Source organism: Idiotropiscis lumnitzeri, chromosome 3 (assembly GCF_059441095.1).
Source record: "Idiotropiscis lumnitzeri isolate Australia: NSW breed Sydney's pygmy pipehorse chromosome 3, RoL_Ilum_1.0, whole genome shotgun sequence".
Taxonomy (NCBI): domain Eukaryota; kingdom Metazoa; phylum Chordata; class Actinopteri; order Syngnathiformes; family Syngnathidae; genus Idiotropiscis; species Idiotropiscis lumnitzeri.
In genome coordinates, this window is record NC_142393.1 from 28,106,626 (window position 1) to 28,132,975 (window position 26,350).

Here is a 26,350-nt window from a genome sequence, read left to right on the forward strand (position 1 = left end):
AATTTGAGAAGAAGGCAGGATACCAGGAAACACACACACACATACACACACACACACAGGGTGAACATGCAGATTTTACACAGGATTTGAACCCCAGATCTCAGAGATGATGTGCTAACTAGGAGTACACCATACTGCCCTTCAGGCCATCCAAATTTGGCTCATCGCTAAATCATACACCAGAGCATGACTGTTCAGATCTCACACATTAGAAGCTTAAAAATATGTAAGAGTAGCCAGAGAATTCCCTTGCAAGTATTGGGAGAACATGCAAACTGCACGCATGATGGCCTGATCTGAGATTTGAACCTAAAGCTATAAACTCTGATTTACTCTTGTCACAAACTAAATCACCAGCAGCCATGTTTTATCAATACTGTAAGCGTCTGGTTAATTCATGCGGTCATTCTGTCAAACATGTTTTGTTCTTCCTCAATTCGACAGTAAAAGTATCACGTTTGGAAATCCACATCACAGTGCTGCTCTGTGTAGTCATTTCTTGTCTGCAGTGACTTGGGGAACATGTTTGCTCCATTTAAGGATTCTTTCTCTTTTTCGTCTGGTTCAGGTTAACAGCACCGGGCCTTTAAGAGGGGACATGATTTATTTAAACCCCTTTACGTGAGGGAGCAACGCCCTGCAGAATGGTATGCCTCTAAGTCCCTTTCCTCTTTTAAAAGTCCAGATACCTCCCCTAAAAATAAGATGCACAAGCTTTTTATATCATTCCTCCGCTGCCTGCAGTAGCGGCACTGTGCTAGCCAAGAAATGTGTTCTGTGTCAGTAGTCATGCATGATTCAATTAAAGTGGCCTACCTAGAGGAAAACAATGAAAAGAAAAGGAAAAACAACATGCAAAATACATTAACCAATGGTGTTAAGACGAAGCCCTACTCCCTGTTTGATTATATTGCACAGGCTCTATCTAGGTGTACTTAATAAAGTGACATGTGGGAATAGAAGCTACGTGCGATTGCACTGCCGCATGATAAATGTTCCTATCAAAAAGTGCTCTTATCTCAACGTTCCCTGCCACCGGAGCTGTCGTACTCAATCAAGTAATTTCAACAAAGAATTAATTTATTTATCTTCAACCTGCTAAAGAATATCCACACTGAAGGGTTAGTGCTTAGTGTGGCCGTATTCTGAGCGCTGATAAGACAATTTAGCACATAGTATCACAAGCACATTCATCTAATGTGGACAGCTTTTTTGGGTAGCTTTTTAAGGGATAGTTTTGTTTACCAGGAGCGATTTATCCAAGTGTTTTCCCTAGCTGACTTCTCATTGCCAGTCCTTGTCAAATGTATTTATTAATTTTTTTGTTGACAACATCAATACTGGGGGGCTTCCAAGGAGTGGATAATTTTTGAACAAGCAAAATGTTCTCTTCAGCCATCTTGGCTGTTAAAAACTCAGTAAGAATTCCTCCATTTTCCCCTCCTTCTGTGTATCAACATTGGTTTTGTTTAACTTCAGTGTCTATTTTGTTTGTCGCACTGGACATTCACATAGCTTGGATGAAAAACACCTGAAATCGCGTGCGTGTGGACCAAAAGTGTGTGTCCTCAGTACGGATTCTCAAATAGTGGCAAGCATCCCAAATGTTGTTTCATGTTCTCGCTGGACAATGACTGGCCAAACAGACCCCCCAACATATGAGCTTTAATTGTGAAGGGCTCAGAATGCCTGCTAATCACACTCCTATACAGTAGGCGGCAATAGTGCCCTGAAAAGCTACATAAACTGCATAAAATGCCAAATTTCATTTATTGAGGACAAAATAGAGGAGTTGTTTTGGACAGCGAAGTTTTGGCACAAGAATCTCATCAGCAATCTTTGTGAAAGCCTGATAACGATTCTAATCATTTGAATCAGGTGTGTTGGGGGAGGGAAATGTAAAACATGCTGGAAGGGGTTTTCGAGGACCGGGCAAAATTTGACTAACTGGCTGCTTTTGCCTCAGTTTCTGTTCCTATATGCAAACAAATAATAATGTGAGAGTTGTTGGCAATATATTGTTTTTGAATTTATAGATTCATTTCATGCAAACTAGAGATTGAAGGTGTGATTTACAAGATGTCAATCATTGGCTGCAGAGTTGTTGTCACAATCATCAACCCCCAGCATTTAAAAAAACAAACTTCAAACCGATAACATTACAAGTAATACATTAGTATTGGGCTAACAACGGAACAGGTCCGAACAAGGAATTACAATAATCATATATAACTAAAGAATTTAAATAAAAATACTCAATTCACTTATACGTTTACCACATAGCTCTTTGAAAGCTTTTTGTTTTCTAGAAGCTAAACAGCAACAAAAATACGCCAAGACAACACAAATCACAGTTGACACACCATCACAGTAAGCTGTATGTGTAAAAATATTTTTAATACAAACAATAACTTAACATCGGGGAATTTTGCCTTAAGACAAAATTCTCCATATTATCTCTCATTTCTTTCGTAATTTATACATGGAATTAAACATTAGTCGTCAAATAGAAAATGGACCCATCTGCGTACATCAGTCAGACTAATTCTGCATTACTGCTTTATTGCTAATCATCACCTCCAAACATTTTCATTATCTCCTTGTCTTATAATGAGCAACAGTGACCATCTTCCTTCTTAATGACTCTGCTCGACATCGAAACAAAATAAATGTGTGAAGAGTAATGGAGCATCTCGTGTTAAAATCCTTGCTTCATAAGATTGTTTCTTTTTTTTTTTTGAAGTGCACAATCCATGCTTGTTTTGCGATCATTGTCGACTGTTTATTGATGAATCCATGTTGCACTCAGCAGCCACTGAGAAAATCTTTGTTACTTCTTTCCTACGCCGCAGTAAGTCTTTCTATGTGCGCCAGCCTAGTCAACCAAAGAAAAAGTAACACAATTATGGAGCTAATGCTCATTCACATCATACTTGCAGCATCCTCACTTGCCGTCATGAAAGATGTTCGCACTTTGCAGTGTTGATGCAAGAACATTTGGGTAGAAACATATGACTTTGTGTTTCATATAGAAGTAAAGTGTAGGTGCTATTTTATTTCAATACACTGTACGCACACACTCTTCTCACCTAATCAGCGTATTGTCTTGCAGCTGTGTTGAGCCCACAACCCTGTCTGTGCCTTACATTCAGTGGCACAATTTGGACTTTGCATTTTAAAAGAGGCATTTCTACTCAATTCCCTGTGCATGGAACTCCCCAATGTGCATGTTTGCGGTACGAATGAAATTTGCTCCCTTTGTTGTCCATGCACTACTGACATACACAACCTACATTGTGGCATATCGGCTCACGAACAATTATTTTTTTATTGTCTACAGCTCTGAAGGCAGAACAAGAGAAAAACGGTTTAGGTAAAATAACGACAAATACAAATGAAGAGTCATCTTGGTGGATTATGGGAAACTGTTCCCCAAGTGAAGGAGAAAACTGTGAGAGGCAGTGTGACATTTTCCATCTTCTCATCTTGACGTATAGTGAGTTGTAATTTTTAGTGTATCTGTCTGTCTGTATGTCTGTTTTACAGGAGCTTATTTTACATTACAATTTTATGCTATACTGACAGTCCGAAGTTAATGGTTTTCTTCAATGTACTTGCAATGGTTTGAAATAAGTGCTAACTGCAAAAGTTTCCCAACTGTCAGCAATAAAATGCTGGCATATTAGAGAAATTCAGGGGCACCACCTCCAGTTCACTTCCTCGGGGTATTTACTGAAGTGACAGGAAGAGAAAGAGGATGTCCTGAAATAGAATTGATAGCTATCAAATGCAGACACCCAAACAAGACAAAAAAATTGAGTGGGCAAATAAAATGCAGGTTAAGACTCTTCCTGCAGCTTTTTAAATTTGCTCCACTTCCGCAGTATCTAGTGATCTAATAAGGAGATAAGAATAGATGAGGAATTAAAGGCCCAAGGCCAGTGGTATCAGTGATGATGGGAAGATGAGAAATGGTTCACCTGCGCCAAAAAATCCTTGATTTTAAATGTAGAAAATATGCATCGAACAAGATATGGCCAAAATAAATGAGAGAAATTCATTCATTCGCATCATATCACTGCGATTTGTCATGAGGAAGAAACATAACCAAGACCGTATATTCATGAAAATAATCTTCATATATTTACACGTGTCATTAATAATATTGGCATTCTAACCATGAATGGTTGCTTGATTGACTAGCAACCAATCCATGGTCATTTATTATCATTATTGGTGATCTTATTACTGACAGTTTTCACAGTGAAGAAACAAAACAGTGGACTTGACGTACACATGTGTTATTAACAATAGTAACAATATTACCCGCTTGATGTTTTAAAATGATTACTCCAAGTACGAGATGCAGACAGTTCGAATGTTTCATATAAGTCTGACGCTTCTTAATAAAATAGGAAATGAAACCTTTGCCGTTTTCATTAAGGTGCCAGCATCGAACCCCTTGGATTGGTGTAGAATTTAGTGGGGAAAAGACCATTTACAACTCATGGCTGCGATGTGGGACTCCAGCTGTGAGAAATTCACCATTCCTACACTTCACTGACTTCAATCCAGGAAAAAAAAAAAAACCCACCTAGAACAACAAATGTCCCAATTTCCATTTAACTACATATGCATAATTCATGTGACCTATGATTGTGTGTGCGACTTACCGATGAAAAACAAGTGGTCTGAAGGGCATTAGAACATGTGCTTTAAAGGTTAAAAGTCTGACAAACATAGAGGCACATACAGTCAGGGCCGCCGCTCCCTGTACGCAGAGTACACACAGTGTGTAGGAGCGCACCATCGTCCGCGAGGGCCACCATCACCTCCGTGGGGGGCATTACGAACATCATAGGGTGCCTACGTCATCCGTGAATAGGCGAGGGGAGTAGTGATGGAATACATGTCACGACGCGTAGGAAAAAAATGTAGGCGCAATTGTATTCCGTTACAGTTCCAGAAAAAAAACATAATAAGATTATAGGTACATTTAATAAAAATTGGGATTATTTTACAGGATTACATTTCTAACGCAGGGATGGAGATGGAGCTTTTGAGTCCTCGCTGCGCTCAAACGTATTGGTCAAATAAGCTTTCCCGTAGTTAAATGGATAACCGCTCACAATATAGTTTAACATGCCGCTATTGCTGTTTCATAAGAAACAGCTCAGTGGTTGGATACGGGTTGGTCGAGCGCATTGCGTTTCAAAAGTGACTCGAAGGAAATGGATGGTGACCGTTTTGGATATCTTTGGTATTGGAGTAGTAATTAAAAGTATGACATTACATTACTTCAATATTATGCCACTTAGATTACTTTAACAGTTAACTCGTGACTGCATATATCCACTTACCCATTAGCACAATACAGGCCATGCAAAATGGTAATATCCTATCTGACTTTTCCGTTTAGGGCACCCAAAGGGGCAGCAGCGGCCCTGCCTTGAGTACAGTGCCATTCAGTAGTTGGAATGCGTTGTAAAGGTCTTAAAGGTTTACCTGTCCCGTGGTTTTCTTCCAGTACACTGGCTTCCTCATGCATGACACAGACACGCATATTAGATTAAGACCAGAGCCGGGCAGTCCGTCCCGGGGGCAGAACTGAAAAGTCACCACCAACTGTGCGTACTTACTCGCATTGGGCACATTTGTGGAGCAGAAGAAAGAAGAAGAATGAGACGAAGAAAGAGCGGTGGACTGACCAGCAAAAAAGGGTCAACTGCCCAGCTCGGATTAAGACATAAATTGCTTATAAACAGGGATTTACGGCCACAGCTAGGCATGTGAGTGTCAAGCTGTGCCCGTCTCACCTGAGTGAACAGAATATACTGTATGGAATAATAATGGATAAATCAGAGGTCACCAACCTGGTGCGTGCGGGCACATTCATAGCCTTCGTGTCTGCTCTAAAAACAGTTGTACTATTCATGTTTTTTTCTAAGTCACACTTGCATTGGTGCAAATCTGGAAATGAACAAAAACAAAAAAGGTTCAAAAGTCATTGTAGCGCATGACCAGCATTTGTGGAGACTTTCTAGCGGGTGCCACAATGATGAGATGATTTGCCACCAAATAATTTGAGCAATTTTTTTCATTCAATATTGGGCATGGAACTGGTAGTCCTTTGCATTTTACACTAGTAGCTCTCAGTTTAAAAAGAGGTGATGACCCAGGATTCATCTAATTAAAATTGTATCGCTTGAAGTAGGAACACGGATCTCGCTGTCCCCGGCCACCAGTGCAGTTCCACCATGTAAGCTGTTCTGACACTTCACCAGGGGAGGTGACTAGGAGGCATTCAAAAAAAGATGCCCACGCTTCCTCGACTACAGTCGACCCTTTTCCGACAAAGGCAAAGGGAAAAAAATACAATTGAAATTCAGAAGTGCTGGTTCTCATCCGGGTAGCTTTGCTGTCAGCTGTGAACTGAGCATGCAGATACTGAAAGCCAGAGATGAGGATCTAGGGCCACCACACTGTACAGAGAGTCCACTTCAGCTACACCTAAACAGTTTTTTCCATACGAAAAATCTAAACCAGAGACAAAGGGGAACTTTGGCGACATGGTTGAAATCATCCACAAGGAATGAGCTTGATTTAGTAGGAGCAATATGAACTAAGTTCCCTTGTTGATCGCAAAAAAAAAGAAAATGCCACGAGGAACAGTGACCTTTTAAAGGTGGCCCAACACCCCGTTTTGACATTCCAAAGGTTCTGTCCCAGGCTACCATGCTGCGCTAAAAGATGTGTCAGCCATGTGTCACGCAGCATTGCCTTGCATGGGGACATATTTCCGTTTTTATTCAGAATTGGTCAAATATGTCACCAAAAATACTTTTGCTATGTTATTGCGGGTTACTGATATGTGAAAAATGGATGGGGCTTTGAACACAGTGCAGTTTCCGACGTTGGTCGTTAGGTGGGTTATTAAAGAGATAATTCATTACAGGTGAAGGTAGTCTCGACTTTTTGAATAATCACTTCTTTGGAGATTCATCACCTGCTTGCTTGCACTACAATGCAGATTTCACAATGATTTATGTTGCACTCCCACGGAAACAAGAGCAGAAACAGTTGAAAAGAGGAAAAAGCTGAATAGCTATCTGATTGGGATATAAATACAGTCTACGGGGTGTCTGGCTCCGACAGATTAGCTGCAGTGCAGAGAGTACGCAGACAAACAGTGTATGTTTGTGGCACACGCCTGTGACAAAAATACAAAGAGACAGAGAAAGGCAGTGTTCAGAAAAAAAATCCTCCGGAATGGCTTCAAAAATCGGGTATGAGGCCTAAATATTTCATTTGTCTCCAGGAAGAAGGCTTGAAATTTTCTAAACAGCCTGCTGTGTTGACAGGATCCACTTCTACAGTTGTTTTTCTTTTAATCAGAGTAAGGTGAGAAGAAAAAAACTGAATGGCATTAATACGGGAGGTGATTTTCCAATTAGAATTTTTGAATGTACATATTTGTGTATTGATTCTTTTTTGTTCTCTCTTTCCTCTTGTGAGTAATCAATGCTTCTGACAAACAAAGCAAACCAGGTGGAAGAAGTCTCAACGTTGCCAATCAACAGGAAGGATGGTGAGATGATGTGTGGTTGCCTTTTTGGAGGAAGCAGCCAATCAATCATTTTGAAGGTACCAAAGTCAAATCGAATCTATCCAGCCATCCATCAGTGGAAGGACAACAGTTGAATCAAGCACAATAAATACTGTGTAACCTTCAAAGTGGAACCAAATGTTACCAAATATACTGGATAAATATACAGTAGGCAATAAAGTAATAAAATAAATGATCCACACCAACTGGCTTTTTTTAAACATAGAGGACTTTGTTCTCATACTGTCCAAATGTACGGAATTCTCGCTCACCTTCACTTCCATTTGCTCAATTTTCTCTCCGCTGTCAGTCATGTCGAATACTCACATATGGAATAAACAAGACTTTGCTGCAAATTGAAGTTATGACAAGGATCCCATATTGCATTTTGTAATTTTCACACAGTGGCCACAGGAAGAACTTTCAGCCTGAGCCTCAAACTTGACTAATATATCAGATCTCAACAGCAACTTAAACCCCACAAAGTAAAAACATCAAATAATGATTTTTTTTCCTTTTGAAACAAAACCACAATTTCTTGTGGAAGTTGTGCATGTGTCTTGATTGACTAACGACAACATTTGAATTTGCTATAGCACCATGGACCGACTGCTAAAAAAGGCCAGTAAGCTTAAATCTTTAAATTTAAATATATTGAGATTTATATATTTATTTAAAAAAAGACACACAGCACTCCCAGAGCATTTTAACTTTCAGTGAGAACATCTGTAGGGATCTACATTATTGGAGAGGTATTTCAATAGGATAATCTATGTTGCCCTAATCTTGGCAAGTTTTACACTTGGTGTCCGTCAGGTGTTGTCTGCTTTGTTTGGGCACAGCTAAATCCAATCCAAGGCCAGATTGCCTCTCTCAGTGTCGGTTATGAAGTGAAATATTTTGTTCTCACATAGACACTTCACAGAAATACTTGACCAAAACAGTATTTATTCATACAAGCAATGTACCACGCACTAGAAAAACATACTTATTGTCCAGTTAAAAGATAGAAGATTTCATCTGGGAGTACTGATCCATGATCAGCTTGGCTTTTTCTTTTCCCAATAATGTGGGAGGAATGACTATGTCCAAGTGAGAGATGAGAGTGAGTAGAATATATGTAGAGTAATAGTTGCTATGTCATCTAATTTTTTAACAAGTGCAAGGAGGTTGCTAATGCTGACCATAGCTCAGTACTCAGATTTCAAAGCGGCTTTGTAAACACTGATCAGGTTAAAAATAGTGATTTTGTTTTATTTGTGTATCTCGATGGACTCAGACACTTATAAAGTGTAATAGGAATATAGATGTGGGAGAGTTTTGGGGTTAAAAGACAAAACACAAAGTCAACACCTCCCATAAAACGGGCCTTTCTACTAACTACGTATAGTGCCTCTGGATTAGACACAAACTTGTTCAGAGGCCTGATCAATACGTAGTAAACTCACAAACTCAAGCTCGCTAGCAGCCTACGCACATTCCATATGTATGAAAAAAGGAAACGTTAGACACCCACAGTAACTCCTTCCTGTCACAACACACACGCCCAGGCACGCCCCGGCACGCGAGTGTGTGTGTGTTCTACAAAACCAAAGAACTTCAAAAAGCACAACAGTAAAGTTAAGCCTGGATTTCACGTGTGTCCTTATATCTCCATATATGGCATCAATTTTACATTGTGGTGACTGTTTGAATGAGTCCATCCCCAACTATCCAGCCTCATCCATTTTTCAAAACTTCTCTCTCTCGCTGTCTTTCTTTCATGGCCTACATTGGACCATAAAACCAATGTATTTTCCAGCACCTCAGTTGTTGCCGGACCGGCACGAGAGGCAGTTTCGGGTCCAGCAATTGGCAGGGCATCACAAATTCTCTTTCTTTTTCATGAGGGGACAACAAAATTATCTCCATGTATATATACTGTATAATTGTCCTAGCGGCACTGAATGGAAGGACTTCATACTACTACTACTCACTACAAAACATACCTGTTTGGTTAAAGATCTCTTTGTGGTTATGCAGCTCTTGTGCATCCCTTTCATGTAAACTGCATTGTCTGCTGGGGTCTTAAACACCCGAATGCAATACCACTAATTCTGGTAGCATTTTGTTATTGAGAACTACTGTACTTATAAAGTACCAAAAAAATGCATGGTGAGTGTCCTAGCATTTCCTGTAGTGAGACTATGCTGGTTTCATCAAGGGGTAAAAAAAAAAAAGAAAAAAGAAAATGGCATGCGGCGGTGTGATGGATGAGCTAATAAAAGCAACACTGCTGCGGTGGCCTTGTGCACCCTTTCTAAAGAAGGCACTATGGGTGCTCTGCCACGTTGTGGGCCAAAATACTGCGTTGCCACCCAGATGTCTGCAGTCTGCCTCGTGTCCTGAAAAGGACAGGTCCATTCCAGTTCATGTCCCACCTTCCTCCCCCTCTACTGTGAAAAGAATAATGGCCCTTCCTCAGCTCCAGAGAAGCTCCAATGCTCCAAGTCAAGCGTGTGACTAGAGGTAGAGGTAGCTGACCCAGTAAACAATGTTGAAGAGCAAGAAAGAAGTCGGGAAGAATACCCGAGAGTAGGAATCCAGTTCACGGATGTTGACGTGGATGCGTCCTTTCTTCCAGCCGCCTTCTTTACATTCATCGTAGCAGCAGAAAAAACTCTTGCAATCTTTCCCATCCAGGCACTGGTCCAGGCAGTCGTCGTCATAGTCCTGCCAGAAGAGAGCATTGCCTGTGGGCATCATGTGCCGACGAGGGGGCCGACCCGTGGTGAAGGACGAATATGCCTGTAGAGGGAGAGAGAAATGTGTAGATTTTCCCACAAGTATTGAGTATTGACCGCCGCTGTACATGGCATATTGCAGAAGCAGCAGCACTTGCGCACCAACACACACGCCCACATGCAAGCACCCACACACACACATTGTGGAAGATTAGGCCCAAGTGTCTTCTTGCACTGTTGTTCAAGCTTTCACAAAAGCGGCATCATATCTGAGATTGACTCAGACAATGACTAGAGGGAACTTGGCTTGTTGTCGGATACAAATGATGAGGACTTTGATGGATTTGTGGATGAGGAGTTATTAAAAAACAACGTGAGTACATTGTTAAATACTTCAATGTAGTACAACCAAACTCAGTTTGGCTCCAGCTCCGTTTTTAAAAACTTAAGTCAACTCTGGCGGTGGGAGTGTCTGGGGTTGCATACGTACTGCTGGCACTGGTGCTCTACAGTTCATTGAGGAAACCATAAATGCCAGGAGGTACTGCAACACACTGAAGCAGAGAATGATCACCTGCCTTCAGAAACTGGCCCGCAGGGCATGATTCCAACATGATAACCCAAAACACACCTCCAAGATGACCACTGCCTTGCAAAAAAAAGAGCAAAGGGTAAATGTGTCTCCAGACCTAAACCCGATAAAATTTCTATAGAGCAGTGGTCCCTAACCTTTTTTCTGCCGCCAAACAGTTCATGATGCAACTGATATTTTGTAGACCGGCAATCATCCATTATCCGTAGAGTCATTCCCGCCCGGGTGATACATACATTTTGGCACCTTTATGCTCTGCTACAATGCCGCTACAATTATGGGGATTCTGATATATATATATATATATATATATATATATATATATATATTCATAAATATACATATACACATACATATACAGATGGTGTCCCATAAAAATGTCTAGTCATAGCAGCTGCTAATAACATAACAAAATTGGGGAGTTTTCCTTTGCAAATTAAACCCATTGGAATTAATGATGACAGCCAGAATAAACTTTGAAGAAAGGAAATTCATTCTCAAAAGCTACAGGCAGTATAAAAAACAGTTGAAGTGCATATACCAAGAGAATTGTTTCGTAATGTGTGCGATTGCATTGCCTTTCGTTGTCGGACGTCAGTGAAACAACATGCGGTGACAAAACAAAAAAATGTTTTGGGGAAAATTCAAGGAATTTTATCGAACACTTACCTACTTTACAATTACATAAAGTGTGCATACATATTTTTGGACAACAGACAGTTACTTGCAGTTACTTACAATGACCGATGTTAAAGTGTTACATAAAAAACAGTTGCTCGTCATGTGGGTGGTGACTTTTGGGATTTCCTCATCTGTTGTCCCTTCTCAAGGTTTCTCACTTTTCCCCTAATTGGGTTTGGTGTTTTTCCTTGCCCTCCTGGGGGTTAAGATCGTGCAATGTCAATTGAGATTGTCTGCGATTAAGGGCTATACAAATAAAATTGACTTGATTTTTGGACCTGGGTATTCAAATGACATAATCCACCTCTTAATGACACCAACACCTAGCAAAATAATGAACAAAAAACACAATATGACTATGCATGGCATTAAGGAAGAGATAGAGACTGTGATCATAAAACTGTAAAAACTTCTTATCATGCGACAACTCATTACATGGCACTGTACCCACTCGCCGCCTCTATAGAAACCAGCAACGTGTACTGATACACACACAATTAGCACTGTGATAAGGTCCCATGGAAGAAACTACATTATGTGATAAATAAACTATATTATCTGCAAAAAAATAATTAGGCATATTGATTGAACACTCTAAATTGTCCCAGGTGTGTGTGAGAAAGCGAATTGTTGTTCGGCTTTGTGTGCCCTGCGATTGGCTGGCAACCAGTTCAGGGTGTACCCCGCCTTCTGCCCGAACAGACTGGCTCCAGCACCCCACGACCCTTGTGAGGAGAAGCGGAACAGATAATGCATGGATGGATGTTTGATTTATGCAGCAAGATGTTTTATTTTTTATTTTTTTATTTATTTATTTATTTTTTTTATAGATTAAACCGTGACTCAAGTTTGTATTATTATTATTATAATTATTATGTTAAATAGTGACATCAAGGCCTTATTCAACTTGCTGTACTCATCTAAGCAAGACTTGCAAAAATCAATTAAAAAACAAAATGAAAGTCTTCTACCATGACAACTTAATTGAAATGTTCGATACAAATGAAAAGACTTGATGTCATGTTGAAAGTGTATCGAATTAGGTATTGAAATGTATATTGCTTGTATAGAACTAACATCAGCCATTTAGCGAAATGAGGGTGGGCGAAGTATAAAAATAATTACAGTCCGACTGTACAACGATTCGCGGGCCAGATTAAACTCCTTTGTGGGCCTGATCCAGCCCGCGGGACTATGTTTGACACCTCTGTAGTAAAGAAACATATTACTTTCAAATCCAAGTCATTTGTAACATGAAGCATTACAGGGCACCTCGCCTGTTTTGGGGAATATTTGGGACTTCAAAGTGCGCCTTATGGTCGTGAAAATACGGTAACTCGAACAGCACTTATGGCAACACACCAAGGCTGAAATCTGAGTGGACACGCACACACAAATGACTGGACGCTGCACATGTATGAGTATGTAAGTATGAAATGAAGCCCGCTGGAAATGAATGATGACTTTTTCATTTAAGTTGGAAATATAGATAGTTAGACTCGGAGGATGAACAACGCCCTCTGAGAGATATTGTTTAATCTCGGAAGCTCCACTCATACAGGATGCCATGTTTGTATTTGCCACCACATTATTTTCTATCCTGGGTCTTGCCTTTGAGTGACAGTTCATTCAACTGCATGACTACATTCTTGCCATTCACACAATAATTTTCTGTGTTCCATTATTTTTGGATTGACAATGAGCAAACCAAGAAAATTTGTGATTTATGACTTGTCCTTGATGCGACTCAGACAACTAAATCAGACCACATGATTGTTGACCACTAAAAGGGAGTGTGTGCTGCGTCCATGCCCAACCCCGCAACATCCACACCACAGCAGAGACCTACAGGTTTCTCCAATGTGTTGCTCAGGCTTAACTTTGTGTGACTTGTTCATTCGAAAATAAGTCGTTATTCGCCGTGAGCCGCAAGCCCCCCATCCGAACGGCAAGACAGCTTGACAAGCAGATGTGTGCTGCTGCCACTGAATCAATGGTGACAGGTGCAGCAGCAGCCTTGAGAACTCCCACGCAAAGCTTCTAGCGCTCTTTGGGTGACGGTAAGAAAGGTTCTCAAGCGGCCCACTTTTGCTCATAACGACATGCACCTTTGAAGGCACGGTGAGCTAGAGATGGTGCACTTTATATACATACAAAGAGACACACTCATTGAGCGCTCAATAGAATTTATGAGTGCCGACGTTTCACAGAAAATACCGCTGACTAAATGAATCACACATACATCTGGAATTTTTGATCAGGCAAACATGATTTCAAAATCAAGCACTTGACCCCTTTTGATCAGGCAGATGGGTCCAATTCCTCAGCACAAACTGCCTGCAGTAGTGAAGTCAGAATTCCTTGGAGCATCATTTGTCTTCATAAAAAACTCGACTCTATATACTTCCAAAAGCAGATTTGTTGCTATGAATACTTTATGAACGCAAAGAGGAATCTTAGCTTTTGACCGCAGTGAAGTAGTAAGTGTCTTACCAGTTTCTGCATTTTTGCTGGGGGTCGGCGTATAATATAAGCGCAGTAGTTGAGCATGGCATACTCGATCATGGCGGCGAAGACGAACAGGAAGCAGACGGTGACAAAGAGGTCCATTGCTGTCACATAGGAGACTCGAGGCAGGGAATTCCGGGCCACTGTGCTCAATGTGGTCATGGTCAGCACGGTGGTAATGCCTGAAAAGGTCAAAGCAAGGGTGAGGAATGCTACAGCCAAGCTTTGTGGCTTCAGCAGGGCGTTGGTTGTGATTGCAATAGTCATAAAAAAAAATGACTCTTTGTGACTTTCACAGATTACATAGAAATGTCTGAGTTTGACTTGCGTAGCATAAATGTATACGCACCGCTTAATAAAGACCATAGCATTTTGTCATCACAACATCACTGTGACCAGATTAGACCCGTTTTGAATAAAGATTCCGAATGAATTCTGCAACATAACGTGCCATTGTTAAAGAGGCTGTTAAAAAGGACTCTGTGAACTGAATCTGTGAGTAAAGAATGGTGCAAAGAGAAAGCCAGGAATATGGTAGCGTAGCACACGGTCATACGTACGGTATATGCAAATATGGCCCATTTCACCGTCTCTGGCTTTTTGTACTCATCCTTTCACTTTTTCTTTCCTCAGCCTTTTTTTTCCCCCCATTCTCATCTCACTCTCTACATGTCTTTCATGGCGCTGTTTTCACCCACCGTTTCCATAGAGACGAGTTGCTCCCTTCTATTTCGAGCTACCTCCTGGTCGAGTGCTCGTCTTAGGCTTTCTCCCCTCACTCATTACACTTAAGGTACATGAACAATTCTTGTCTGCCTCTTCTTCAATTGGAAGCGCGTGCAAAGAGCGTTGGCCGGTGTTTTGTGCAGTGTTGCTTCTGGACTTGAAATTAAGTCAACTAATCTTATTTTCAGGGGTTCATTGACTCTTTGGGAATTGTCTCTCGATGATGCCATGGCAACCAAAAGCGAGTCCTTGTCTGCAAAGATTACTGAGAACAACCTGTGGTGTGACAAAATAGGCAGCGGAGTGACAAAACACACAGACATCTCTCTGAAGGTATTGGCGCAATTAGGAAAATTCCTTCATTTTTGCTGCAGACTAAAATATTTTGCAATGTCTGATTTGACGTTAACCCTGATGAGTTTCGCAGACGCTTGAGATCATGAATGTCCATAGTCAACTCTGTGGCAAAAACAAAATCTGAAACTTGTCGTTGAAAGTGTAGATATCCACTGCCATTTATTGTCTGAATAATCAAAGCAATGAGATGCACCATGTTCCAATGTTTTTTCTCATGTGATAAATGGGTAGGGTCAAAGAGAAGATGATATGTTGTCATCTGTTCATCTGATCAGTCTCATATGTCTAAAAACATTTATTTCCTGATCGCAAAAAGGATTCCAAATTAATACCTGCCAACCCGCCAAATGAGTGTTCATATTAATTTTGGCAGGCATTGATAAAACCTTTGGCCCATGATACGTGAGGCAATTGCGTCACGTTTTTACATGCAAACCTATTATATAAGTGCCAATTTTAAACTCATCCAAGTAATGTAGAAGTTTGACTCTGGAACCGATTATTTCAATTTAGATTACTTCCTATTGGAACTAATAGTGGATATTATCCACAGTTTTTGTGCTGTACATTGAAACTTTTCCCAAGCAGACTACCAGTTGGAAACACTTCGACTGCAGCAGACTCCTCATCGATAGCCTTTTTCCGCTAATTGTGTTTGCAACATACAACTGACCAGGGTTAAAGTTGGACGTCAACCACAGTTTAATCCGATCCAAGGTGATTTAAAACCACATCTGCCATGCGTTTAATCAGTCTGGTATTAATTCCACAGAGCTTGCAGTGATTCTTCACTTGTTTACGTGGTCGTACATTCATTTGTTGACAGTCACACCGTCGGTTGTTTTTAGCCGGGAAATGTATGCTCATTTGTGCAGGGAGAAAAAAAAAAATCCCACAACCCCTGCAGTACAGCTTAAAGGACTGATACCACCAAAGTTTATCTCGCTGCCATCTCTTCCCTAGAGGAACACTGTCAACTCTTCAGCTCTATTTGACGGGTTGTCTCTGACAAGCTTTTGTGTGAAGGATGGCTCTTCTTGGCAAAGCTTGGCTTAAAAAAACAAAACGTAAAAAAACAGTATGATATAGTTGTATTTACACTCCGGGAGTGACGGCTTAGCTAGGTAGTTGAATTTTGAGCCACTGTGGTGAAAATATATCGATAGCATTACGGCAGATTTATTGACAAATACTGCGGCGAACAAAACTTTGACCATTTTAAAGCGGGCATAGAAAACTGTGGAAAGGCTGACAAATGGATAGGAATTTTAATCCTTCCATCGTTAAGTAAAAATGAATGTGTGACGTGGTTTGCTGTTTACAACTATGCAGTTGGTCATTGGCAGGCAATAACCTTTGAAAAGCAAAAGCGTGCAGAAACGAGCTGAATTGAGTTGGCGCCATTGTGACGTAGGATCGTGATTCATTAAGTACGTGCCCACTTCTTGGTTGCTACACACCCGACTCCACTCAGGCAAAATGAATGATGGTGTCACTCATGACGTCCGCAATGTTGCATCAGCTGCCAGTCTCAAAGGAGTTGAGGAATACACTGCTTGAATTTATGTTTGGACAAATTCCAAAGCATTTCTGAATCAGAATTGTGTTGTTTTCTGCACATTTTGTTAAGGGTGACTTTGTCAAGTCATTCATCTTTCACACGCACGATACGAACACATTTCCAGGTTTTAAACAACACAGCCACGCATACAAACCGGTCTGTCATCATGGACCTGTATTTAAATTTTTATTTATATTCTATTTTTCAAATCCGAGTATGACATAGGGGCGGCATGGTGGCCGACTGGTTAGCACGATGGCCTCACAGTGAGAGACAGCATCGGCCGTGGTTTCGATCCCGGCTCCGGACATCCTGTGTGGAGTTTGCATGTTCTCCCCGTGCTTGCGTGGGTTTCCTCCGGGTACTCCGGTTTCTTCCCACATTCCAAACAGATGGCAGGCCGATTGAACAATCTAAATTGCCCCTAGGTATGAGTGTGAGCGCGGATGGTTGTTCGTCTCTGTGTGCCCCGCGATTGGCTCGCAACCAGTTCAGAGTGTACCGCGCCAAGTTACCGATGATAGCTGGAATAGGCTTGAGCACGCCCGCGACGCTCGTGAAGACAAACGGACCAGATAATGGATGGATGGCTATACAAATACACCTATATGGTGACGCCCGGTAACCACTCCGCCGCCCAGCGAGTACTCTGAGGGTCAATGAGTATGTGAGCAAAGCTGTTCCCCGACTGGTTTTCAATGTACGATATTATTTTATCTAAAATCCAAGCACACCATTGCAGGAGCCAAAGGGAACTGATACCTATATCTGTGTACGTGTGGCTCGCTGACTTAAATCCTGAAAATGTACAGAAAGTTTAAGTTGTCATCCTACAGAAAATGAGCCAAACACAACAACATTCTGTCCCATTGAATTCCAACAGAGCCAACACAATGAAGAAAGCCGGCCACACGATGAACACATATTGGTAGCTACCTGTAAGATGAAAGCTGTTTACCATATCAAATTAAGGACAATGGAGACCCAATCATGGCAAAGATTATTTAAATTCTAAATATTAATGAGGACTGTCAGTTATTTTTGACCAATGAAAATAGTTTGAAAGGCCATTCTGCTCATTACCAATGCAAATGATCTTAGCCAAATAAAAGGATATCAGAAATAATGAAAACAAATAATTATATATATATATATATATATATATATATATATATATATATATACACAGCATGGCATTTTAAATAATAACGTGTTATGGTCTGACTGGAGTGAAACACGCTTCAGTTGTCATGTTTATTGGTCTGCCTTGGACTATGCATTGGATCTACTTCATTTAACCCTTTCCCAAAGTTCTTTAAGCTCTCCATTTTCCACTCGTGTCTCGAGTTGGGTGATTTCCCATCAACAGCCCTGTATCTCTAAACTCCATCTGAGCCGCACAGATTGAGGTCTAATGGGAATCAACCTGAGCTCGGCTCTCCTACACCCAGCCTGCTGCTCCCCAAATGTCCTGCCTGGAGGAGTAGTGGCTGAGTGACAGCTCTTTGCAAATGCCACCTGGCGGCAGCAACGTGTCAAGTGCTGTTGCTTGGAGGGGTGGGATTCCGAAGCATCGCCTCCCTCATTTGAGTCAGCCTCCTCCTTCTTGCTGACATTTGGGTTCCACTTTGTTTGGCATCCTTGCTTTATGTCTGCCTTTTCTTCCTTTTATCTCTCCTCCTCTTGCCCTCTGGCCTTGAAATCAGCTCTCAGACATTACTTGAAAATGGAGGCGATGAACCAGAGAAGACAGGGTAAATGACTTTTTGTCGCTGAGTTGAATGGGGATGTTTATCAGGGGTGGGACACTGGCTTCCCGGTGCTGCCTGTTTGTTGTGTTCTCTGGAAGAGATCACAAGCCTTTCTCAGTGAGTGGCCGTGTATCACAACACCGCCTATGCGCTGGGAGCTTTAGCTGCCTTTCATTATGCTTGAAAGACAGGTTGACTGAAGCCATGTACACACGTACACTGGTACGTGGCACAAAATGAAATCAGCACAAATGGGCCGATAACAAAGACATGTTCTGCTTGTTTAAGGTTTGTCGGATAGTTTAAAGGAATAAATAAAAATGCCCTCAAATAAAGAAAACACAGGAGACAGAGTTATTGAAAGTTCTGGCCAGAGTTTTCGAAAGCTTGTTTTTTAAAGACGGAAGGATAAAACCCATTGAAAATCCAAATCTTTTCTAAATACCAGTGTCTGTGTAGTCTGAGTGACAAGCAGGGGTGCGACCAGGGACTTTGTTTCCCATGAAATCACATTTTAGAGATTAAATTTTTGATTCCGTTTTAGATTAAACTGCATTTTATTGATATTTTTGATTATTCCGATATTTGTGAAAACAATATTTGATATTGTAAGCACTAAATATATAATGAAATTCATGCAGGTTAATTTTTTTGCTACGAGATTGATACCGTATATCTCAAAACCATCTCTTTCTTTAAATAATTGAACATCAAATCGTCAAGATTAATTACTACAAAATTTGAAATTCAAATATTAAATAACCTCTTCCATTAAAATGAAATGCAATTATAATCTGTGGAGAAAATGCAAACACCTCCAAAAATGACCAATTGCCTTTTATGATTCATTGTAATTTGAACATTAACATCGAGAGAGCAAGAATCAAAAAGCTGTTGCTCCAGAACTTTCTTTCGATTGAACCACTAACCCTAACCCACTAATGCCTATGAAAGAACTGGGTGACATATTGTCGAGCCTTGGCTCCTCTCCTGCCTAAGATTCTTTCGCTATCAGTTTTTGGCTACCGGACTTCAAGGGCATTTTGCTGTCTCCGCCTCCACTCACTGTTCGATAACGTGAGAAACTGTTGGTCTCTGCAGGGTGGGGCGGGTGCACTGAACTATTTTTCGGAAATGGAGAGGGGGAGGCGCTGAGAAAGTCCAGTTAACAAATACACTTACTGTTGCCATCCACGCATTTTAATTGGAATATATGGGTAATTATACAGTTATTACTGAGTGTCTTATTTTGTCAGGATTATAATTTGATTAGGGGCCCTACTGGGCCCCTGGCGATCATAGGCCCCAAGAATCCTTCTCCTTTTGAGCACCCGAGATTACAGGCTCACTCACATCAACATTTTGACTGTTACAGCTCAAATGAGTTGCTATCTTGTCTTGAGTTAAGAGCAGTATTAGCTCAGCACCTTTGTCAAAGGGAAAATATTTTTTACTGTGATACTGTACATTTTGGAGAGGAAAAAAAGAATCATAACAGGGATGCCTCATTGAATGCGCTCCCATCAGACAGTCTATGACGTCTGCAAAGTTTTTTTAATCAGGACAGGCTTAAGTCCAATATACTTTCTTTATTGCCGCAGGGAGGTTTTTGATGAATTTCTGTGACACGGGATGATGAGGGGACTGGGAGCTCAGAGGACTCAAGATTCTATCCCAAATGGTTACACAATTTATAGTAGCATCTTTGAGCTGAGTAGTTATATTTGAGTTCAAATTTCAATTAACAAACATATTGTACATTATTTAATCATTCTCATAATTATCCTGTACATTCACTGCACATTCTGTCAATCTAATTAATCAGATTAAATGGCAAATGTGCCAGTGTTAATCTAATTAGGATAACTGAAAATGATCAAATGAAGCATGGCGCCACAGTTAATAAATTCGGTTTGGTAGTATTTGGGGTTTTTGGCGTGGGGCTTGAATGACGATTTTTCTTTTGTACTTGAACGTAATGTGCTGAAATTTACAAAAAGTCGATAAATCGATGACTTCAGAGATATCTTCAACTCTGGTGAGGCCCATCTGACACTCATCTTTCCGGAATGTGCCCTCTGGGATTGTTCCCCTGACTCTCCGGTGGCAATTTCTATGATTGTGTGGAAGGTATTTTGCAGTGAAACGTTTTGGCTTCCAGTAGAATTCTTTGATTTATGTCTGAATGAGTTGAACGCAAAAGAGGTCAGTAAAAATTCCCAATTGCTATTGTCCAAAGTCTCATATATTGGAGAAATGTATCTAATGATAAACCCTCAGGTTTGATGACATTTAAAAGCTCTGCTTGGTTTTCTGTTTTAGTCTTTAAAGTTGTTGTTGGGATGGCTCAATAATGGAATTGGAATTAATAATTTATTTTCAATTCCCATCACTACAAACGAGGCAAGGTGAACTGGTAGATTGGAAAACAAGACACCAAAAAGACATGATCGTGATTAGGTGTTAAACGTCGAGTACTAAAGTGCTGATTAGTTGATTAATTGGTTCAACCCTTAATCGAGAAAAACAAAAATAAAAGTAACGATCCCTTAGGTTAGAAACAATGCCATGCTTTTTTTCAGAGATTATTTGCTAAAATTAAGATTTAGAGAGATGAATTTTAATGTGATCTTAAAATACCTCTCCCAGAGGATCTGCTGGGAAACGTGTGGTAGCACTGATACTAACATTACTGGTCAGAGTTGCGTGCATTTCTGGAGTAAACTGACTTTCATAACATGCTGTTGAGTTCTAATCAGCTCAAACATTTGTTGTCTTGCCTTATTTCACTTTTGTCTAAGTCATTAACATTTTTTTAAAGACATGCTTTTCATTTTTGTTTTGCATGTCATATATAGGCTCACATCCTTTTTATTCTCTTCTTTCCAAAATAAATGTGTTTAAAGAAATACACATATTTAATATTTTACATATCTTGCTCTCGATTTGCAATAGTTGTACAGTGTTTTTACAGTGACTCAATTGATATAAAACAAAACCAATATAACATGCAGGCATGCTTAAAAATCACTCACCTCAATAAGACTTCAAAGCAGAAATCATCATCCACAAGACAGCAAACGGAAAAAATGTCAGCATGCAGGACACTTTAGCATGCAAGCAAAACAAATATATTAGTGCTTGTGAAGTAGCACGTGTCACTGATGGGATGCATGTTTTAAAAATAGAAACCTAAAGAAGTTAAACACATGCAGCAAGGTCGGACAAACAGATGAGATGTCATCATAATGCCCAGCTGCACCACGGGCATCTTACCCAAGGCTGTCCTTGCCGGCGTGGCGTCACTCTTGATCCAGAAGGAGACCCAGGACAGGACCACAGTCAGGATACACGGGATATAAGTCTGGATGGTGAAGTAGCCCATCCTTCTGCTGAGGTCAAAGTATACTGTCATCAACACATAGTCTCCTGTTGGAAGGAAATTAGAAGAGATTTGTCACTTAAAATGGTGTCTCTAGTTGAGATGAACCACATTAAGGTGATGTTTATTAATGGGAACAGTGCCTGCTAACCAACCAAGTGCAAAGTGACACAACTAAGTCAATCCTTTGCCTATCGGTTGATGATGAAATGCTAACTCCACGAGCGAAAATACAAACAATTTACTAAAGGGGGACTCACATGCACTTTACATTTTTTTCTGACTCCACCCCTCTTTGTCATGTTAATGAACGTCATAGTCACATTGATGTCGCAGTATAGTTGGCGGTGTGAGCAGTGGTTCATTTGCATGAGACAGGACTGTCTGCTTAAAACAAGTCCCTTATGAAGTCATTCCAAAAACATATTTCCAAAAAAATGTATCATAGATTAAAATAAGAATCAAGGGCTTGATTTACTAAAAACAGACACAAAGTGATTCCTCACACAAACAGTCGGAAAGCTGATGTACTGAACAGATGCACGCAGGACTGCATCCGGCAAACATTCAACATTTCTGCAGTTAAATTTGTGCCTTCAGGGACGTGTATATGCTAATCAATTGATTTACCATGGACAATGTGATTTATCAAACCTGAGACGAATTGTGATGGCTGATTTTGCAAACATAACAAGGACACGCATGCTAAATCAGAGGCAGTGGGGAGAACGTCTTTCTCCACTCGTGTGATTTTTATTATATGCCAGAAACCGAAATTATCATAACATCAGCAATTTTACACCCTTCTGAACGATCTAAAGGCTGATTTGGAGCCAGTCACTGGAAGCAATCATGCCATGACACCCAGGTGAGTGGTGACCATAAGGAATTTTGGGACATTCCTGAACGGCTGGTACAAACCCAACAGCCCCGGTGAGGACAATATTTGGTGCGTGGCGGTGGTCGTCTGGACCCGCCCCTCAACATCCACCCAGTCAACGATTAACCTCTTGACACCGATTGTTGCAAATTCACATCAAATTGCTTTTGCTCCAAAGGCAGCAAGAATTAGCTTCTGTACTCCTCCACTGCCGGTTGATTAATTACAAACACATACCAAATAACCTTTTGCAAGCAATAGTTTATCTGGTTTCCAGTTCGGGTGGACACCACAATATTTTTTGGGACTGCGGAATTCGACTCGTGCTACGCTGCTATTTTTGGACCACACACTTGGGTAATCTGCCTGATTTGAGGTAAGTGGTGAAAAAAATTATGAACTGTCTTACGGTGTACTAGTATTGCTAACATGGGGAGGTAGAGTGCTACAAGAAGATATTTGACAAATTCAATTCGTTGCTAATTTGCTACAATGGATTTACTCCGGCCACAAAGGTGTTGCTGTATCTCCATGACTTTCAACACTGACACACATTTTTCCATCAACTAAAAAATCCTGAAGTCACCTATGACAAATCTCTGTTCAAACTCAGCATTTTCTTACATCTGGGTCATTTTAGTGCAGTGTTTGCTGATGGCCTGTTGGTTGATGGCATGTTTACGTAGACCACTTGGACTAGATTTTACTTATGCCGACATCAGACCACACAAATGTAGCCCGATTTTGATCCGACAGACGTGTCACAGACAAATGTAGTGTCTTGTTGTCTTGACGCATCGTAGCCCGTGTACTGTGACAAACTCAATGATTGGTCATCTGGCATCTGGGATTTTCATAACCACGACTCCGAAAGTTTGGCAGATTAGAATTTTCATCATTCGATTGGTTCTTTGGCATTGACCAATAGGAAGACAGTGCCATCCTTCTTATGACAAGAGCCTGGATGTGGAGCGCACAAACAAAAACGTGTTTAAAATGTGTCTTTAAATAAATTTGTTGCCTGAAGTTTTTCATAAAAATCTGCGAAACACTGACACTGCAAAAAGTGAAGAGCAAAGTGGTGAGGGATTACTGTACTGGTTAAAAAATATAGTCCTTTGAGGAAGGACTATATTTAAAAACGGTAAAAAGTTCATGAAAATATCTCAGTTCATAAGATTTCATCCAAAAAAATAACTCCTTCTTTTTTTTTTGTTTAATTTTTAATTTTTTTATTTGACTCTCTTGCCCAGTTAACGCTGCTCCTAAACTGCCTTATTGTTATTGCCAGTTGATGAAAGCCAATGACCTTGAAGTTTGAAACTGCCTGAAGTTTTCCTGAAGGAACGAATGCTGTCTCAAGGTAATTTGAAAAGAATGAAATGAATAAATCTCTCCAACACTCAACTTGATCAAATATCACCTCAATATATAGACACGAGAGGAATTTTTGGGAGTCTGTTCATGCAACACAACCACATCTTTGTAGCGAACTACAGTGTGGATTTAATTTCATCCAAATGCATGAGCCCATTTATTTGTCATTCAAACTGCATGCTCCCTTGGTCAACATATTTGACATTAACGGACACCCAGTGATGCTATCTACTATGCACAGCAAATCTGCAAGAGTGAAGCGGAATAATGAACAAAGAGCAAGATGTGAACTGGAGCAAGAAGGGAAATGAAACAGAAGCCCAATCATCAGCAAGAGTGATATTGGCAATGAGTTTAGCAACACGCCACTCTAAAATTTGCTAATTTTAAAGTAACGTGTTATTTTTCAAGTCATATAATCAGACAGTGCATGCAACAAAACTAGTAGTCAATGAATACTAAAATATGGGAGGATTCCCAAAGATAGAGAGGCATTCCTGCCTGAGTGAGTGACGACATAAATGCATTGTCTCACGTTTTTAGAGTGTCGAAGACTCATCACGTGCCCATATCATACTATTTAAATAGACAAATAATACTTACAAGGTGAAATACAGTCACTATTTTGAGTTCATAACAGCTAAAGACAAAAATATTAAGGATTTTTGCACACTCCGTGCTGTCGACAGAGTTTTATGTAGCTTCAATAACACTAACTACAAAAAAAAAAAGAAGAAAGAAAAATATGGGTCGCAGACTAGCATACATTCAGGCTTAAAGAAAAGATCACAAGATTGTGTGACTGCAGGACGTTCCCAAATGTAATCATATTTTTAATCTCTGTGCATTTTAAATATTAAGTTATGCCATTATTACAACATCGATCCATTCATTATGCAAACCGCTTTTCCTCACAACTGTTGCAGGCGTGCTGAAGCCTGTGCCGAAGCAACATTAATAGTTCAATATCTCAAGTAAAATAGAATCTCTGTATATTAGGTAAAATGAAAGAAATAAAATAAAAATTATGATGGTAATCCAAAAGTTTTTTATTTATTTATTTATTTTTTAAATGTTTTTTAACAATTCTTAAAGGCATACTTGAGTGAGCTGAACACTGACTCTGCATGCAAAAATGATGTAAGCATTAAAATCCAGCCCCCAAAAAGAATCTGTAGCGATTTAATTTATTTAATTAATTTATTTTTTTGGAACGAGTTTAACCAATAATTGGAGTGACCATTTTTGGGGCAAGGATTGTTTCTTTTATTTCTTTATTTCCATCTCAGCCTGTCCACATCATAGAGGTGAGTTAAGGTAAATTGGATGGCTGGATAGAAGGACTTCCAGTGATGAGGACGAACTTTCAGCCGAGTGTGGCCATTTCGAAAGACTCATTTTTGGAAAGGCGGTGGAGGGCGTACCCCTTGGAGGTGGACTTGGGGGAGAAAAAAGTAAGACAAGCTAACCCTTACAGGTTTACGTTTAATATATAACAACCAATGAACAATTCATAATACAAAAAGCCTCTCGGAACGCATTGTGTTTGTCGTTCTTGGTGTCAAGGAAAAGAGATCAATGATCATTGTTTGAACTAATGATCAATGTAGCTTTGCTACATTTAGCGCATTAAACTGAATACTAAACTTGTCATTGGTAAATAATATTTACTAAGTCGTACTGGTTTTCTAAGTAAATAAAGATGCACAATCCATGACTGAATATTCAGTAATGAATTATGTTAGTCTTGTTATTCCGCCTCGCCTCATCTGTCTTCGGTCGTCATTGGGCAAAACATTTTCAAGACAGCTTATTGAACAATTGTTTTTCACTGAAGCTTGCTGCTTCTGCACCGTGTAAAAAAACACAAAGAGTTTGAAGTGATCTTCACAGACAACCTCATGAGGGCCAAATTTGAAGTTGCCCAAAGTGCCCGGACTCCAATCAAATGAAGCCACGTTGCCATTTTATTCAGCCTTTGTAGAAATTTCAAGGCATACGGAATCGTAAAAAAAATCCCTTAACATGTAATGTCACTTTTATGAGTGCACCCAAAAGCTTGGCATGTCAGCGTTTTCGCTCCGGTGCAACAGGCTGATGTGCGTTGATTCAACACAAGAGGGAAAATGGCGACTCCCTGAGGTGAGTATATGACATGTTTTAAACGTACAATTTACAATACAACTGTACTTGGTAGAGTAAAATT

The 26,350-nt window shown here is 40.2% G+C and overlaps 1 protein-coding gene across 1 annotated transcript in view; it reads right to left on the reverse strand.

The window, feature by feature from the left end:
• Positions 1 to 8,540: 8,540 nt before the first annotated feature.
• Positions 8,541 to 26,350, reverse strand: part of LOC148340713 (gamma-aminobutyric acid receptor subunit gamma-3-like) — a 73,145-nt gene continuing 55,335 nt past the window's right edge. Inside the window, exons 8-10 of the mRNA XM_088290833.1 lie at positions 21,782 to 21,934; positions 14,096 to 14,292; positions 8,541 to 10,393 (exon numbers count right to left, since the gene is read on the reverse strand). Coding sequence (XP_088146959.1) covers positions 10,109 to 10,393; positions 14,096 to 14,292; positions 21,782 to 21,934 — 635 coding nt within the window. The 3' untranslated portion in view covers positions 8,541 to 10,108. The remainder of the gene's footprint in view (positions 10,394 to 14,095; positions 14,293 to 21,781; positions 21,935 to 26,350) is intronic.